The 13,155-nt window shown below is 52.3% G+C and overlaps 5 protein-coding genes across 5 annotated transcripts; 1 reads left to right on the top strand and 4 right to left on the bottom strand.

Moving 5' to 3' along the window:
• Window positions 1–170: 170 nt before the first annotated feature.
• On the bottom strand, window positions 171–3,184 carry CC1G_05395 (membrane transporter; the record flags this gene model as incomplete). Its single annotated transcript, XM_001835381.2, has 12 exons — window positions 171–342; window positions 420–462; window positions 528–579; window positions 1,074–1,222; window positions 1,338–2,061; window positions 2,117–2,338; window positions 2,399–2,535; window positions 2,594–2,671; window positions 2,719–2,782; window positions 2,833–2,849; window positions 2,903–2,972; window positions 3,026–3,184. 12 exons carry the CDS (start codon window positions 3,182–3,184, stop codon window positions 171–173), a joined length of 1,887 nt encoding a protein of 628 aa, XP_001835433.2.
• An 839-nt stretch (window positions 3,185–4,023) lies between these two features.
• CC1G_05394 (RNA-binding protein) lies at window positions 4,024–6,414 on the bottom strand (the record flags this gene model as incomplete). Its single annotated transcript, XM_001835380.2, has 4 exons — window positions 6,242–6,414; window positions 5,473–6,174; window positions 4,600–5,409; window positions 4,024–4,542 (listed from the first exon to the last, which is right to left on the bottom strand). Exons 1-4 carry the CDS (start codon window positions 6,302–6,304, stop codon window positions 4,024–4,026), a joined length of 2,094 nt encoding a protein of 697 aa, XP_001835432.2. The 5' UTR covers window positions 6,305–6,414.
• A 900-nt stretch (window positions 6,415–7,314) lies between these two features.
• Window positions 7,315–9,349, top strand: CC1G_14939 (hypothetical protein; the record flags this gene model as incomplete). The annotated part of the gene is made up of 6 exons (XM_002910562.1): window positions 7,315–7,365; window positions 7,424–7,797; window positions 7,884–8,117; window positions 8,185–8,387; window positions 8,460–8,668; window positions 8,735–9,349. The coding sequence occupies 6 exons, from the start codon at window positions 7,315–7,317 to the stop codon at window positions 9,347–9,349; spliced, it is 1,686 nt and encodes a 561-aa protein (XP_002910608.1).
• Window positions 9,350–9,895: 546 nt separating this feature from the next.
• On the bottom strand, window positions 9,896–10,954 carry CC1G_05391 (hypothetical protein; the record flags this gene model as incomplete). The annotated part of the gene is made up of 1 exon (XM_001835377.1): window positions 9,896–10,954. One exon carries the CDS (start codon window positions 10,952–10,954, stop codon window positions 9,896–9,898), a length of 1,059 nt encoding a protein of 352 aa, XP_001835429.1.
• Window positions 10,955–11,846: 892 nt separating this feature from the next.
• CC1G_05390 (hypothetical protein) lies at window positions 11,847–12,468 on the bottom strand (the record flags this gene model as incomplete). The annotated part of the gene is made up of 3 exons (XM_001835376.2): window positions 11,847–12,080; window positions 12,137–12,331; window positions 12,391–12,468. 3 exons carry the CDS (start codon window positions 12,466–12,468, stop codon window positions 11,847–11,849), a joined length of 507 nt encoding a protein of 168 aa, XP_001835428.2.
• Between the last annotated feature and the right edge of the window lie 687 nt (window positions 12,469–13,155).

Here is a 13,155-nt window from a genome sequence, read left to right as displayed (position 1 = left end):
AAGGTTTGTGCGTTCAACGTCCTTAAACCTCTGAATCCAAATCGGTATGTCACGGTGCTGGTATCGTCCACCCTCTCCACCGAACGGCACGATCCACCAACGACCCTACCCTCCCCTAACGAACCCCAAAACCGACTTTCAACACCCCGGAAACTCTGAGAGAGATCCTATCAATGAGCAACCACCCTCTCCCCCTTCTCACTCCCCCCATCCCTCGGCGTCTCCCTCAACAACAACACACAAAATCCAGCAACAACGAACACCACCACGCTGGTATAAACAGGGAACGAACGGTCAATCATCAAGAGTATACCGCCTAGGATTGGGGCGATCATTCCACCACTACAAACAAAGAAAAAAATATATGTAATGTTAGGAAGGAAGGTCGGTGAATAAGAAATCAGGAGGGAGGGACGTACATTCGAGAAAGTGCAGACGCAATCCCGCAGGCACTGCCACGGACTAGTTGGCCACCCGTCAGTACAAACATCCCAAAAAAAAATCCATAAAAAAAGATCAAGCCATACCTTTCGTTCCAAAGATCTCCGGCGTCCAACCGTACAACACAGCCCACATAGCCTGTAAGACCAGAAAAATGCGACGATTAGACCCAATCCAGAGCATCGGAAAGGAAGAAAAAACAGAGCATCACCGATGAAGGAGAAAAACAGAACAGCACCGATGAAGGTAAAATAGCACAACATCGGCTGTGAACGAAAGAGCAGACAAATACGCACCGTCGCACTCAAACTAATCCCAACAGTACTCAACCGAATCGCCCACGTCGATTTCACCATGGCGAACACGACACAGAAGAAAGCAGTGATAAAGGTGCTCCCGGCTAACGACCAGCGTCGGCCCAGACGAGACTCGATGAGCCATGCTCCGAGCTAAGTGCGCGATAGTGACGGCGAGGAGAGGTGTCGGGTGAGAGGGATGGGTTGGGTAGGTCATGGGCGTTGGGTTACGATGTCATGGGTATTGCGTTACGACGGTGATGAGAGAGGCGGGGAAAGCGAAGCAGATAGACGTGAGCACCAAGATTCACAAAATGCGGAAAGCTAAAAACTCACGATGGCACCAGGACACCCCCCAATAGTGAAAATAACCACATCCCACAAGGTTTCCTCCAAACTCTTCGAGTGGGACGTAGACGGCACTTCCAAAGCCGATGTCCCAGTCTCCAACAGCTTGGGAAGAAAGACGTTGAACATCGTATAGGCTAAAACAACGCGGCGTCAGCAACACATTTCCGCAAGGTGCAAATTGGGGATACACAGCAACGATAGATGAGGGGAAACAAAATGAGGGGGAACAAACGAAACAAGAGGACGTACCTAACGACATAGCCCACCACGCAGCCCAAACTAACAGCGTCGTCCTCAACCACTCCGGTGAGAGGACCATCATCACCCGGTCCCACCACGCCCACAAAGGCCTCCTCAACCACCTCGGCAGCGACCAACACAGTTTCCTCTCATACACCGACGTCCTCCTCCGATGCGTCGCGGTACTCGACGCACGACTATGCGATCTCGGCGGGCGCGACGTCGAAGGACCGCGCGACGCCGAAGGAGACGGAGGCGGGTACAACGCCTTGGCCATCGTCACGGGATCCTTCCCGTCCAGCGAAGAGGACTTGCTGTCCAAAGCGGGCGTCTCGCCCGTAGCCGCGTAGGCAGTCTTGAGCGGCGGACGCGACGACCCCGAGCCCGAGCCCGAACTCCCGCTATCGATACTCGACGCTCTCGAGCTGCCAGCCGAGGGCGTGCGCCCGTGCTCGATCATCGAAGCGTCAAAGATGGTGCGCGAGCTGGCGCGCGGGCGGGTGGTATCGGGTTTCAAGCCGGTGGTGTTCCCGGTGGATGTCGGCGAAGTGGAATCTTGAGGCGGATGGGTGTCCCGCACGTCGTCCAGCTCGAAGGAGATGTTGGACCCGTTGAAGCGGGAGATGAGCTGCAGCGACTTGATCGCGTCGTGCGGCCGCCCCGCGTGGACGAGGTACCGGGGTGACTCGTGTAACCGGAAGAACACCATCCTCGAGATGAACATGAAGAGTGTCTACCCGATCATTATTAAATAGTTCACTGATAGAAATGATAACGGCACTACTCACCAACAACGCTAGAGCAATCAGGAGATACTTCCAACCCAGATTATCACTATCAGGGTTACACGTTGTCGTGTCCTTACACGAGTTCTGCGGGATAACAAGCAGGGCGATGACAGCCGAGAGGACGGCGCCAAACGAGAAGAACACCGAGAGGGCTGTGACGAGGTATTGCTTCGATTTGGGCATGTGTTCCAATAGGAGCGTGCCGTCGGTTGGCATCGAGCCCTATGGGAGGGTGGGTTGTACGTAAGACCGATTTCCTAAGACCGAACCAAATGAACGTACCCCGACGGAACTGCCCAGGAAGAACAGCGATATGCAGAGCGTCACAAACGAGTTTGAAAGCGACGCTAGAATGCCAAAAATGGCTGTGAGGAACAGGGTAGCGTTGAACGCCGTTATCCTGCCCATAAGGTCGGAGCCTGCACCGACATTAAGAACGGTTAGCGTCCATAAATAAACCCAGGCGTTGCCACCCACATGTGCCCCAACCAACAGCGCCAATCATCATCCCTCCAAACATCGACGACGACACCGCACCAATGTAGCTATCGGGAACTGTCCAAGTTGTGTGTCAATGGAGACCTATTCTGTGGAGAATAAACCGGGCTTGCCAGCGTAGTGTTGCTGTACTCGAGGAAGGATAATGGCTACCGCTTGGATCCACATCTGAATCGGGTTAGTGGAAACGTCAGAGCGCCGTTGGAGAGATAACCAACATTATCCGCCATCCAACCTATGCAAACCATGAGTTTTTAGGTGAGAATAAAAGCAAGACTGGAACCTCACCCAAGCCACACAACGACAGCAACGCCCACTGATAACTACCCATCCCAATCCTATCAATAGTCTTGTCCAGCTGACAACAGCGTCAATCTCCTTTCCAAAGGCTCTTCAGAGACGGGTACTCACCGGCGTCCTCCCATCGTACTCGTCCTCTTCTCCGTCCAACAACCTCTCCTGCTGCTCTACATCCTCATCCTCCCCATCCACAAAATACTCATCGGCAGAGTCGGATCGAGACATCGAGCTGGGACGGTCCCAGAAGCCAGAGGCACGGGGAGAAGCCATCCTGTGTTTGTTATACAATAGTGCGGGTAAATAGAATCACAGAATCCGAATGAATGGCGCAATCGAAGGTAACAATGACTAGGTGGGGCATGTAAAGTTTTGTCGGTTGGCTGTGGTCGTGGTTATTGGTAAACCGCCGGCAAGTCCTGCCCTATTTAGCTTCAATGACGCGGGGGTCAGGGCCGTAACGCTCTTGGCGCGGGTGCGGTTTCGAACCCTCGTGGGGTACAAAAAAATACGAGCGCTTGAGCGTTAATGAAGTACAAACTCTAGGGAGATAACGAGCCCACCCAAGGTGTTCATGTGAGCCACTTCACTTGTGCAAAGTTACATGTTACAGGTACAAACGATGCCTAAATGCTCCAGCGCCCTAATCAAGGGAGCTCAGGTGTTGCACCCCACTGGCGGACGATCGTCATAGACAGCAGTGCAAATGCAGACTTCATCGCACTCAATCAAGCAGCCAATCAACCAACGCTCTCTTCGTACAAGATGTCTGGCGACTTTTCTTAATGTGGTTCCTCTTCCCCCGGCCTAACCCTCTTCGTACTCAGCGCAGCTGACAACACAAAACCAGATTACTCTCGGACCGAATTCCATGAGCAATGTGATCAGACATAGCACGGGAGCGCGCTAGTCAATATTCCATTCAATACGACAATGAACCCAACCCTTCATTTGCCACCCACGGGCCACAGCCATTCAAAATCCGAAATGACCTTCAGCCCATTTCCGACTCGCCAAGGCATCCGAGTCCAAACGAGGCAACACCCCACTGACCAAGAGGGAACCCAACGTAAATTACCACCACTCCTTAAACACACAAACCAAAACCTACACTAATCCTTTTTCATATTCCTCTTCCCCATCGCCTTCTCACTCCTAACCCTCGGCTTGCCCGTCTTCCTCCCAGTATTAACCACCTTCTTCCCTCCCTTCCTACTCCTATCCCTCTCCCTCTCCTTCCCATCCTTGCCACCTCCTCCAACCACCTTCCCACCCATCGCCATCCTCGCCTTCTTCTTCGCCAACCGCCTCGCCACCCTCTCCGCATCCTTAGCTTTCACACTCTTCCTATCCTCCTTCGAAAGGTGCGCCAACCGTTCACCAAGGTTCGGATCACCTTTCGGCACCTGGATCGGCGTCGCCGGTTGCGAGAAGCGTCGTTGGTCTTTAGGCTGTGGCAGACCTGGTGCGAGCGATTTGCCGGGTTGCTTGGAGGAGGAGGGAGGAGGAAGGGATTTAATTTTGAGCGAGGTGCCGGGAACGGATTTGCACCGCTGCACCCGGAGCTTGCGTTTGGCGAATTTGACTTTGGTGGGGTCCATCGCGAGGATTTCGTCTACGCAGTCTTTGTCCTAGAGAATGAATCATCGTCAGTAGTGAGAACGGATTTGGTATATAGAAAAACGTACCGCGAACTGAACATACGCGAACCCTTTACCAAGCTGCGTATCCCTATCACGCACAATCCTGACATGCGTAACCCACGTCTTCGGTTTCTTAATCACAACCCCATCCACCTCAATCGTCTCCTCACCCTCTCCACCAGGCGCACCCTTCTCAGCCACCAACAACGTCTCAAAAAACACCCTCAAATCCTCCTCCTTACTCTCAAAATCCAAATTACCAACGAAAATCGAGAGCTTGGGGTCCGCATCCACCATCGGCCTCGCCTCCTCCCCATCCTCATCCTCCTCTGCACCCTTCCTCCCACTCCCTTTGACCTTCCCAACCCGATCAACCCTAATAATCCTCTCCATAAACACCGTATTATTACACCTCTCCACCGCCACCTTCGCCGCCTCATACGGACACATCGTAACAGGCAACGGCGGCAAATTCTTCGGCCTCGTCGACTGGTCCACGGGGTGCGCAAAAACAATATACGCATTCACCGTATCGGCGTTGGCATGGAACTCTTGGTTGATAAACGCAATTTTCTTCTTTTGGCTCGGCGTGAGGTAGCGTTTTTCGTCCTTCTTCAAGGCGTCTTCGTCCTTCTTGTCTTGAAGAGAGGAGTCTTTGGAGGATCGCCAGGTAGACGCACGGTCGAGTTCGTGTTGGCGGGGTTTGGGTTTGGGTTTGTCGGTGGGTTTGTCGGTGCCGTCGTCGGGCAGTTTAGCGGTAGGAGCTTGGAAGGGAACTGAGCGGAACCGGAGGGACTCGATTTTGGCTGTCGGAACGAGGGCAAGGATGTGTTTTTGGAGTTGTTTTTGGAGGGGCTGACCATTTCAAACGAGATAAGGACCTAATCAAAAAAGAGAGAAAGAGAAAAAGAGACGCACTCGTTTCTCAGCAACAGCCAGAGGCAAATTCCCAACAAAAATCGTCCGCTTATCGCGTTTTTCAGGCGTCTCGTCCGCTGGGACGACGAACTTTTTCTTCGAGCGGGTTGGTTTGGATGGTTGAGAGGCGGTGTCTTTGAGGGATTCGTGGACTGGTATCGAACCGTCGTCTTCGTCCTCCTCGTCTGAATCCGAGTCCGAATCTGAGTGTGCAGAGGCCTCGTCGTCTGAAGCGGGAGCATCCTTTTCATCGTCCTCGTCCTCCTCGTCGTTGTTCTTGTCCTCGTTCTTGTCCTTGGACTTGGATGATTTCTTCCCCTTCTTCTTCTCGCCACTAGACTTGGCTCGCCCAGCGAGATACCGCTCCTCGATCTTGGCCAGCTCCTCGTCGTCCTCGCTATCATCTTCGAGAACATCCTGTTTCCCCGCTTTCTCCTTCTCCATATTCTTCTTCTTGGATTTCTTGCCCATTTCCTTATCCTTGTCCTTGGCAGAAGCGGGAGTCGAAGACGATTTGGGCATTTTGGCGGTGGTGGTCTCCGCAATCTTCACCTTCTTGCTCCTCTTCTCATTCTCCTTCTCGGTCTCATTCTCTCCATCGTCCGTTTTGCGTTTCTTCCCCCCTTTGGGCTGTGGTGCCGCGGTCGTGGTGGTGATAACGGTATCTTTCACTGGTTCGGACGTCGACGGAACGGGTTTAGGCTTCAAAGAGGTATAACAGTTCTGAGTATTGAAATAAACATGAGATGGTTTGCATCAACTTACTCACAGCTGATTTGAATAACGAATCGAGTTCCTGGTCGACAGTTTTGCCCAGTAGAAACGACGCCATGGTTTATGCAGATGAGCTTCCAACTTCGAAGGGCCAGAAAACCAGAGTATTGGGATGCTTTACTGTCAAACAATCCAACCCTGAGCACGGCAAGTAGGTGAAGAAAAGATGGACAGTCCGGTCGTCGACAGTCGAATGCGAGCCTAGTCCAACTCGGGACGTCCTGCAAAATGCGAGTGCCAAGAGCGCGAGCGGGCGTTGAAACGGAGAATGAAACATGCACTGGATTTGGAAAGGAAGCCGACTCGGAATGGACGGCATGGGACGGCCTGTTGACCGTGACCGACCAGAGAACTCGAGCTCGTTGTTGAAGGACAGTTTCCAGCGTGCGATGACCATAAAGGACGCGGAGTGGATTGGTGCAGAGGTGAGTCCTACAACTAGGGGCACTTAGAACTCTTGAGCTGGCGATTCACACCTGTTGTGGTTATCTCTGATATTGCATCAAACCTGATCTATGTCAGTACATACACTCTTTCCTCTTGCCGGCACAACCCAACGACGTTTCAGCTCGATTCCGAAGATTTGGCGACGACGAAAGAAAACTGTGCTCGATTGCCCAGTCAGAGGGACCTCGCCTGGAGGACAACCCACGATCGATGTCCTTCTTATGCTAGTCGCTTCACACCGTGACTCACCAGATGCTTGTCACGTCGCCGCAGGCCATAAGAAGGCGGGCGAAATCAACTCCTCAGGGTCGTCGTCTCTATCGACTCTCCACATTCTCTCACTTTCCCTTTGTGCAACATGACCCCTCCGGACTACTCAGTGGTTCACCCAATGCCAGGGATCGGAAGGCCTTTAGAGTATATCCCAAAGAAGGGTGATGACCCTCTGCACATCGGAGAACCGCTTCCTTCTGCGCTCTCAGTAAAGAATATAGGAGAAATGGGTAGAGCGAGGTACGTGGCTACCAGGCTGGGTGTGTTGGCTGTTACATGAATTCACGGAGAACGACTGTGGATATGTATACATCCAGGTTACCACTCACCACTCTCCGAGAGTTCCACATGCTTCGGTTCATGAACGCAATCACAGACAAGGAGAACTGGCATGTAAAGGTACGTGTTCCGACGTAGGTCCTCCTATATCATTTGTCCTGAGACAATGTTGCGCCAGATCCTCGATGAAGCTATCGCTGAAAAGTGGAAGACAGAAGCTATCGAAGCAGCTCGAGCAGAATTCATAAGGGCCAGGGACGACCCATCCGTGTCGCACAGGGGCAAGCAAGACGACGCTAGCAACGCAGAGAGCACCAACGAAGCAGAAGGCACCAACAACAACAACCAGCTAGACGATTATCCCTTCTACACCGTCCCCAGGGACGAATCCTCCTTTACCACCGCCATGGCCGACTACTGCATCGACGAACTCCGTCACACCGCCCCCAACTTCCACACCTCTCCCAACGGCTCTATCATCGTCTACAACGGCAACGTCGTCAAATCCGACTCCGCCGTCCCACCCGAAATAAGGCGGCGCTGCAAAAGGCCGTAGAGCCTCTCGAGCACGTCGCTCCACAATTGAAGGACTGGCATCCAGGCTCGGACCAACAGGTTCTCGATCTCGTCCATCCTAGTTTGTTTCCGCTGGTTTATGGAAAGACGAAAGTCCTTCCTGTGGGTGCCAAGGTCACTAGTCTTGAAGCGGGGGACGCGGTAAAACGGTGTGGTCAAGGCGACGTCCTTCCTACGCTTTCAGCGCCGTCCGAGAAATGTGATACTGGGTATTTCTCATCTGGAACCACCAACCCGTACAGCAGCAAGTTTCAATGGTTGCCTTGCGATGTTGATATCTCAAGCGATAGGGCAAAGTGAGTCTTATTATACTCTGACTATTCTGCATCAAGGATATTGCTGACATTCCCCAATCTTTGGAAGGATCCTATCCTACATCAACAACCTACATCCCGATAAACACAAGGATCTCTACCACGTCATCGAAGACGTTATCACAGCCTCGATACCCCTCTGGAACATAACCTTGGCCCCTCTCGCAGATGCAAACTTTACCCACAGGAAAAGAATACCACACCTCACAGTTGAGTTTGACCCCAATCCCAGAGAGATCCCTGACGACGAAGGTGGGCCTGGTCCAACCGACGACGACGACGAAGACGAAGACGACGATTTTGACTACTAGCAACTTCGACAAGAGTGGATCGAGAAGTACACGCGCACTATCCTTCCCGATATCGAAGAACCTTTCAACGAGGGCCACGTACAGACGCCTGCCCCTTTCTCTCTGAAGGAGCGTATGCAACATGAACGACCTCTCCAAGTCATCGTGAAACTTGCCAACATCGAGTTGACTCCGGACAAACCGCACTATCCTGGTGGGACGTGGCACGTCGAAGGTCAACTGGTGAGCAACTCAGGCCACTTCTCTCGTTAACGTTCTGGGACTTACTGACAATTTCCGAAATCGTAGAACGAGCATATCGTCGCCACTGCTCTCTACTACTACTCATCCTCCAACATCACCCCCTCCTCCCTCGCATTCCGTCAGGTATCCGAACTGGACGAAGCAGCAGTCCTAAGTCACCTAGAGTACCCACAGGGCGTCGTCCACTGGCTCAAGGAAGTATACGGGTGCGAAGACCGCGAAGGAGCCGTCCAATACGTCGGAGCCGTCGAGACTCGGGAAGGCCGTCTGCTGACATTCCCCAACATCCTCCAGCACCAAGTCCAACCATTCTCCCTGAATGACAAAACCAAACCCGGCCATCGCAAGATCCTCGCGCTGTTCTTGGTCGATCCTCATATCCGAGTGATCAGTACCGCTCATGTCCCAGCCCAACGTATGGATTGGTGGAGAGAAGAGTTTGAGACGCCACCTATGAACCTGAAGGGCATCAATACGGTTGGTCTGGAGAAGCTCCCGCTGGAACTGCAGGACCATGTTTTGGATGGAGTCGACTTCCCCATTAGTCTTGCTGAGGCTAAGCAGTTGAGGGGGGAGCTGATGGAGGAGAGGAAGAATTTCGTCTTGGATCACGGACGGGCATTTGAAGGATCGATTTGCTTTTCCCTTTGCGAACACTAGTACGACCGGTAATATGTTTCTTTGATAGCCAATAGTGAGCCTGTTGCTCACAATTTAGTACACCGTGATCCTCTATCATGACGGCGAGCCATTCCGAAGAATGATCCAGTGGCCTAGTAGCACAGGGAATAGATGCGCGCAACAGCCCCGCTATGAAGGACAGTCGGCTCTTCTTAGCCTCACAACAAAGTCGATAGGAGAGTGATCGGGCAAGATTTGACGAGGACTGACTTGGACGAAGGAAGAAGCTCTTGGCTTCCCTGTCGGGTCCGTGAAGCGACTCCCAACTTTGTGGGTCCATGTTGACGTTGGGAAGCACCGTAACAGTCACGTACTGCTACTATGGGCGCCATTCGGAAGTGAGTGGTATTTCCGAGAAGCAAGGTATCGAGGATAGGGTCATCCTAGGAGGTGTGACCATCACACCGCTCTCATCGGCGCACAGGTGGCGTACGCGTAAGTGAACAAAGATTGACGAAAGACGAAGATGTCACCAACATCGTTAGGCCTACATAAAGACACACAACACGGGTCCATACACTACCTTCAGGTCTGATTCCGCCCCGGACGAGACCAAGTAACTGAGTTCTCGGCAACATTGATATAGTAGGGCCGCCCCGCGAGAGGCTTCGAGGTGGCGGAGTTGAAGGTAACCCTTGGGCTCGTCTCCGCGGCGAACACAGCGCTCTTGATGCCAGCGCCCAAATCAATCGTCAATCTACTCCTCCAATTCTCTGGTGGATGGAATCCGAGTCTCCGCGAGATTTCCAAAGCCGCTTCGTTATCTCCACTGTCCCCCGGATGAGTCCACTTCTTCCTTCCCGTCCCCTTCTCTACAAAGCAGATGCGGCCGTATTCGTCTGGTGCGACAACCCATCCGTCCGGCAGAGGCGATAGTGGGAAAGGATCGGTAACCTCCTCTGAGAACGCAGGCATCTCCCAGTATGAGGTTTTCAAGTAATGGTCGATGTAGTACACACGACCGTCTGGGCTTTCCATGGTTTCGCATCCTGGTGCAATGGGTTCGTGCCACGTCACTGTGTCGGTGACGACGTTGATGTAGTAGGGTCGACCGGCGAGGCTCGAGGACGTTTGCTGCATGTGAGGGCGAAGGGGTGAGATAATGCCTTGGCCGTTTTGATCGAGGTTGACGGTGATTCGACTTCTCCACTGGGTTGCGGGGTGAAACGAAAGCTCCTTCGCTATCTCCAGGCCCTGCTCATCTTCTCCATGTCCTTCGCCGCACCGAGCCCCTAGAGCAGGATGAGCCCACTGCTTATTTCCAGATTGTTGCTCCTCGAAGTAAACCCGACCGAACGCATCCCACCTCTCTTCCCATCCATCCGGCAGAGGAGGCAAGGGAAAAGGGTTAGTGACTTTCGTCGTCGAAGGGATCGTCCACCTCCACGATTGGGTGTAATAGTCCCAATAATATGCTCTCCCATCATTCGCAACTTTGGGATGGTAGCCAGGCGGAAGGGAAACGGTTGCCCCTTCCAATTTGGATGCACTGTCTCCGGTAGCCAGAGTAGGTGACCCATTGGTGGAAGAGAGGTCGATGTCTTTTGGGCTCTCGGGGGACTGAGAGACAGGTGAGTCCGTCATTGGAAAGCGAGTATTACTGATGACTAGATACAAGAAATTATGCTAACCTTTATATGCATTGGAGACAGCCCGTAGATTGGTAACACCCACACTTCTTTTCCATCATTGCGGGGGCACATGACCTTGGGCGGCGTTGACTATGCACCCACAGTCATTAATGGATTGTGCAAAATGTGAGATCCTATTCCCAGAGATGCCTACAGTGCCTAGTCCCGGACATGGCAGTCAGTAGACTTTGCGTGGGAGAATATACCGTGAACGTTTGTATCCTCCGAGTCAAATATCTCGGCGATGTCATCGGGATTGAATGGGATATTTAGGTTAATTCTGGTTGAAGCTGTCTTTCATGGTCTCTCATGGTATATTTCTGTCGCTTTGACACTCGCTGCTTACAATGGCCTCCACTCTCGACAGGGGAGGTCCAATAGCAGGGAGGATACACCAAGCATTGCGACCCAGATTGATTGAAGCTACCCATAATATGGTCAACCTGCACACGTCGCTGAAACAACCATTCCACCGCCGACCCCCAAAGCACGGGCGCTGACAGGGTTCGCCTTAATTCGGCTCTCGACTGGAGCATAAGGTATGATCACGGTTTGGAAAGCCGAGTCGGAAATGACACCCGAGGACCGGGTCCCTCAACTTCGCAGCGAAGTCTACTCGATTATCAAAGCGAGCAAACATTCACTGCAGTCCTGATCTTATGCTTGTCAGGTAAGGCTGGGCGCTTGATCTCTCCTCAGCAGCCCTTCTCTTCAAACGGGGTCATCACAAACAAGAACCAGGATAGATAATTTATTCAAAATACTAGTTCCGCCAGGGAAAATAAATAAGTAGCATGTCAATACGAGGAAACTGCCGCTTCAAAGAGTCCCGCTCTGAAGTTGGTTTAGGTTCGACGATTCGGACGTTGTTGACCAGGCTCTACGATAGGTGCAAGGCCCGGAGTAAATCTTTGCCCTGTCTGTGCTTGCCCGCGCCCCTGTGGGTGCGGGCTCCCTGGACGAGGAGGTGGGGGGGATTCTGGACCTGGATAAGCAGGGAGTGCCCCGCTGTCGCGAGGTGGCTGGGGTGCCGGGCCTGGTGGCGGAGGATATTGGGGGGGCGGGGCTGGAGGAGGTTGCTGAGAGTAAGGTTTAAGTTCCGTTCTCGATAAAGTACCGGAAAGCCTATACGTACGGGGTTGGCACGATTGTTTCGTGCTTCAAGTTTACGATAAAGCCCATCGAGTTCTCTAAGCTTGAGATCGAGATATTTGTTGTAGCGTGCATGCATTTTGTCAAGGGCAAGCTCCCTGAGCTCGAGCTCCCTGACAAGGTCATTGCGGGGGAAGTAATCATCGTTGAATGCGAGCGCACGGCGGTCTACATGATACTATAGAGACAGAGCACGGTTGAGTACTTGATAGAATGTTTCCCGACTAGGCGACTTACATTGTCCCCGTCGAAGGCACTGACGAGAAAACAGGTAATAAGGAGCGAAATGAACGCGGTAAGTTTCAAGGAGACCATTGTGGGATAGATAGAGAGAGTGAAGGTGATTTAGGCGATTGAATTGGTGTCATTTTCCATGGAAAGGCCCTCCCTTTTATAAGGAAAACTTCCTCGTAGAATCCCTCAAATTCCCACAAATCCTGCGCACCACTCGGATGCCAGAGACCGAATTTGCCTCATCCTTTGCTCTGCAGACTGCCCACATGTTTGGACATCTATTGGCATCATGATAGAGATGCGAAGAAATCAATTTATTTAGGTCATTTTCCCGCCAGATCATGGAAACCGAACCAATATCCAACTCTACAAGGAATACACATCTGACGACATCTTCAGGACAGTTTGATATTTCCTTTCTCTCTCTTATCCATTCACTGAGGCGGCTATACATGTCCTCTCGCGTCATTCGTAAAGCTCATCACAGCGTCGACCGGATTCACAGTGCCTGTAACAACTCGGTAAGTTACCAGTATGGACAAAAGTGCCATTCGCGTATTATGAAGTTGCCTAGGTACAACATCTGGAACCTTAAGTCATGCTTTCTGGGGTCCCCGATATTCAACGGTAGGAAGGTGGGTAGATGAATGTCAAGCCTGACGACTCGGCCCGCCTTCGTATACATGTACTGTAGATCAAATCCTAGCTACGTCCCCAACCGAGCCTTTCGTCAAATTGAGGACGGAGTTGAGAAAGTTGATGGGAATG

This window comes from Coprinopsis cinerea (assembly GCF_000182895.1).
Source record: "Coprinopsis cinerea okayama7#130 chromosome 8 map unlocalized cont3.8, whole genome shotgun sequence".
Classification (NCBI taxonomy): Eukaryota; Fungi; Basidiomycota; class Agaricomycetes; order Agaricales; family Psathyrellaceae; genus Coprinopsis; species Coprinopsis cinerea.
The sequence above is the reverse complement of the archived record's forward strand: the minus strand, read 5'-3'. Positions and strand labels throughout refer to the sequence as shown.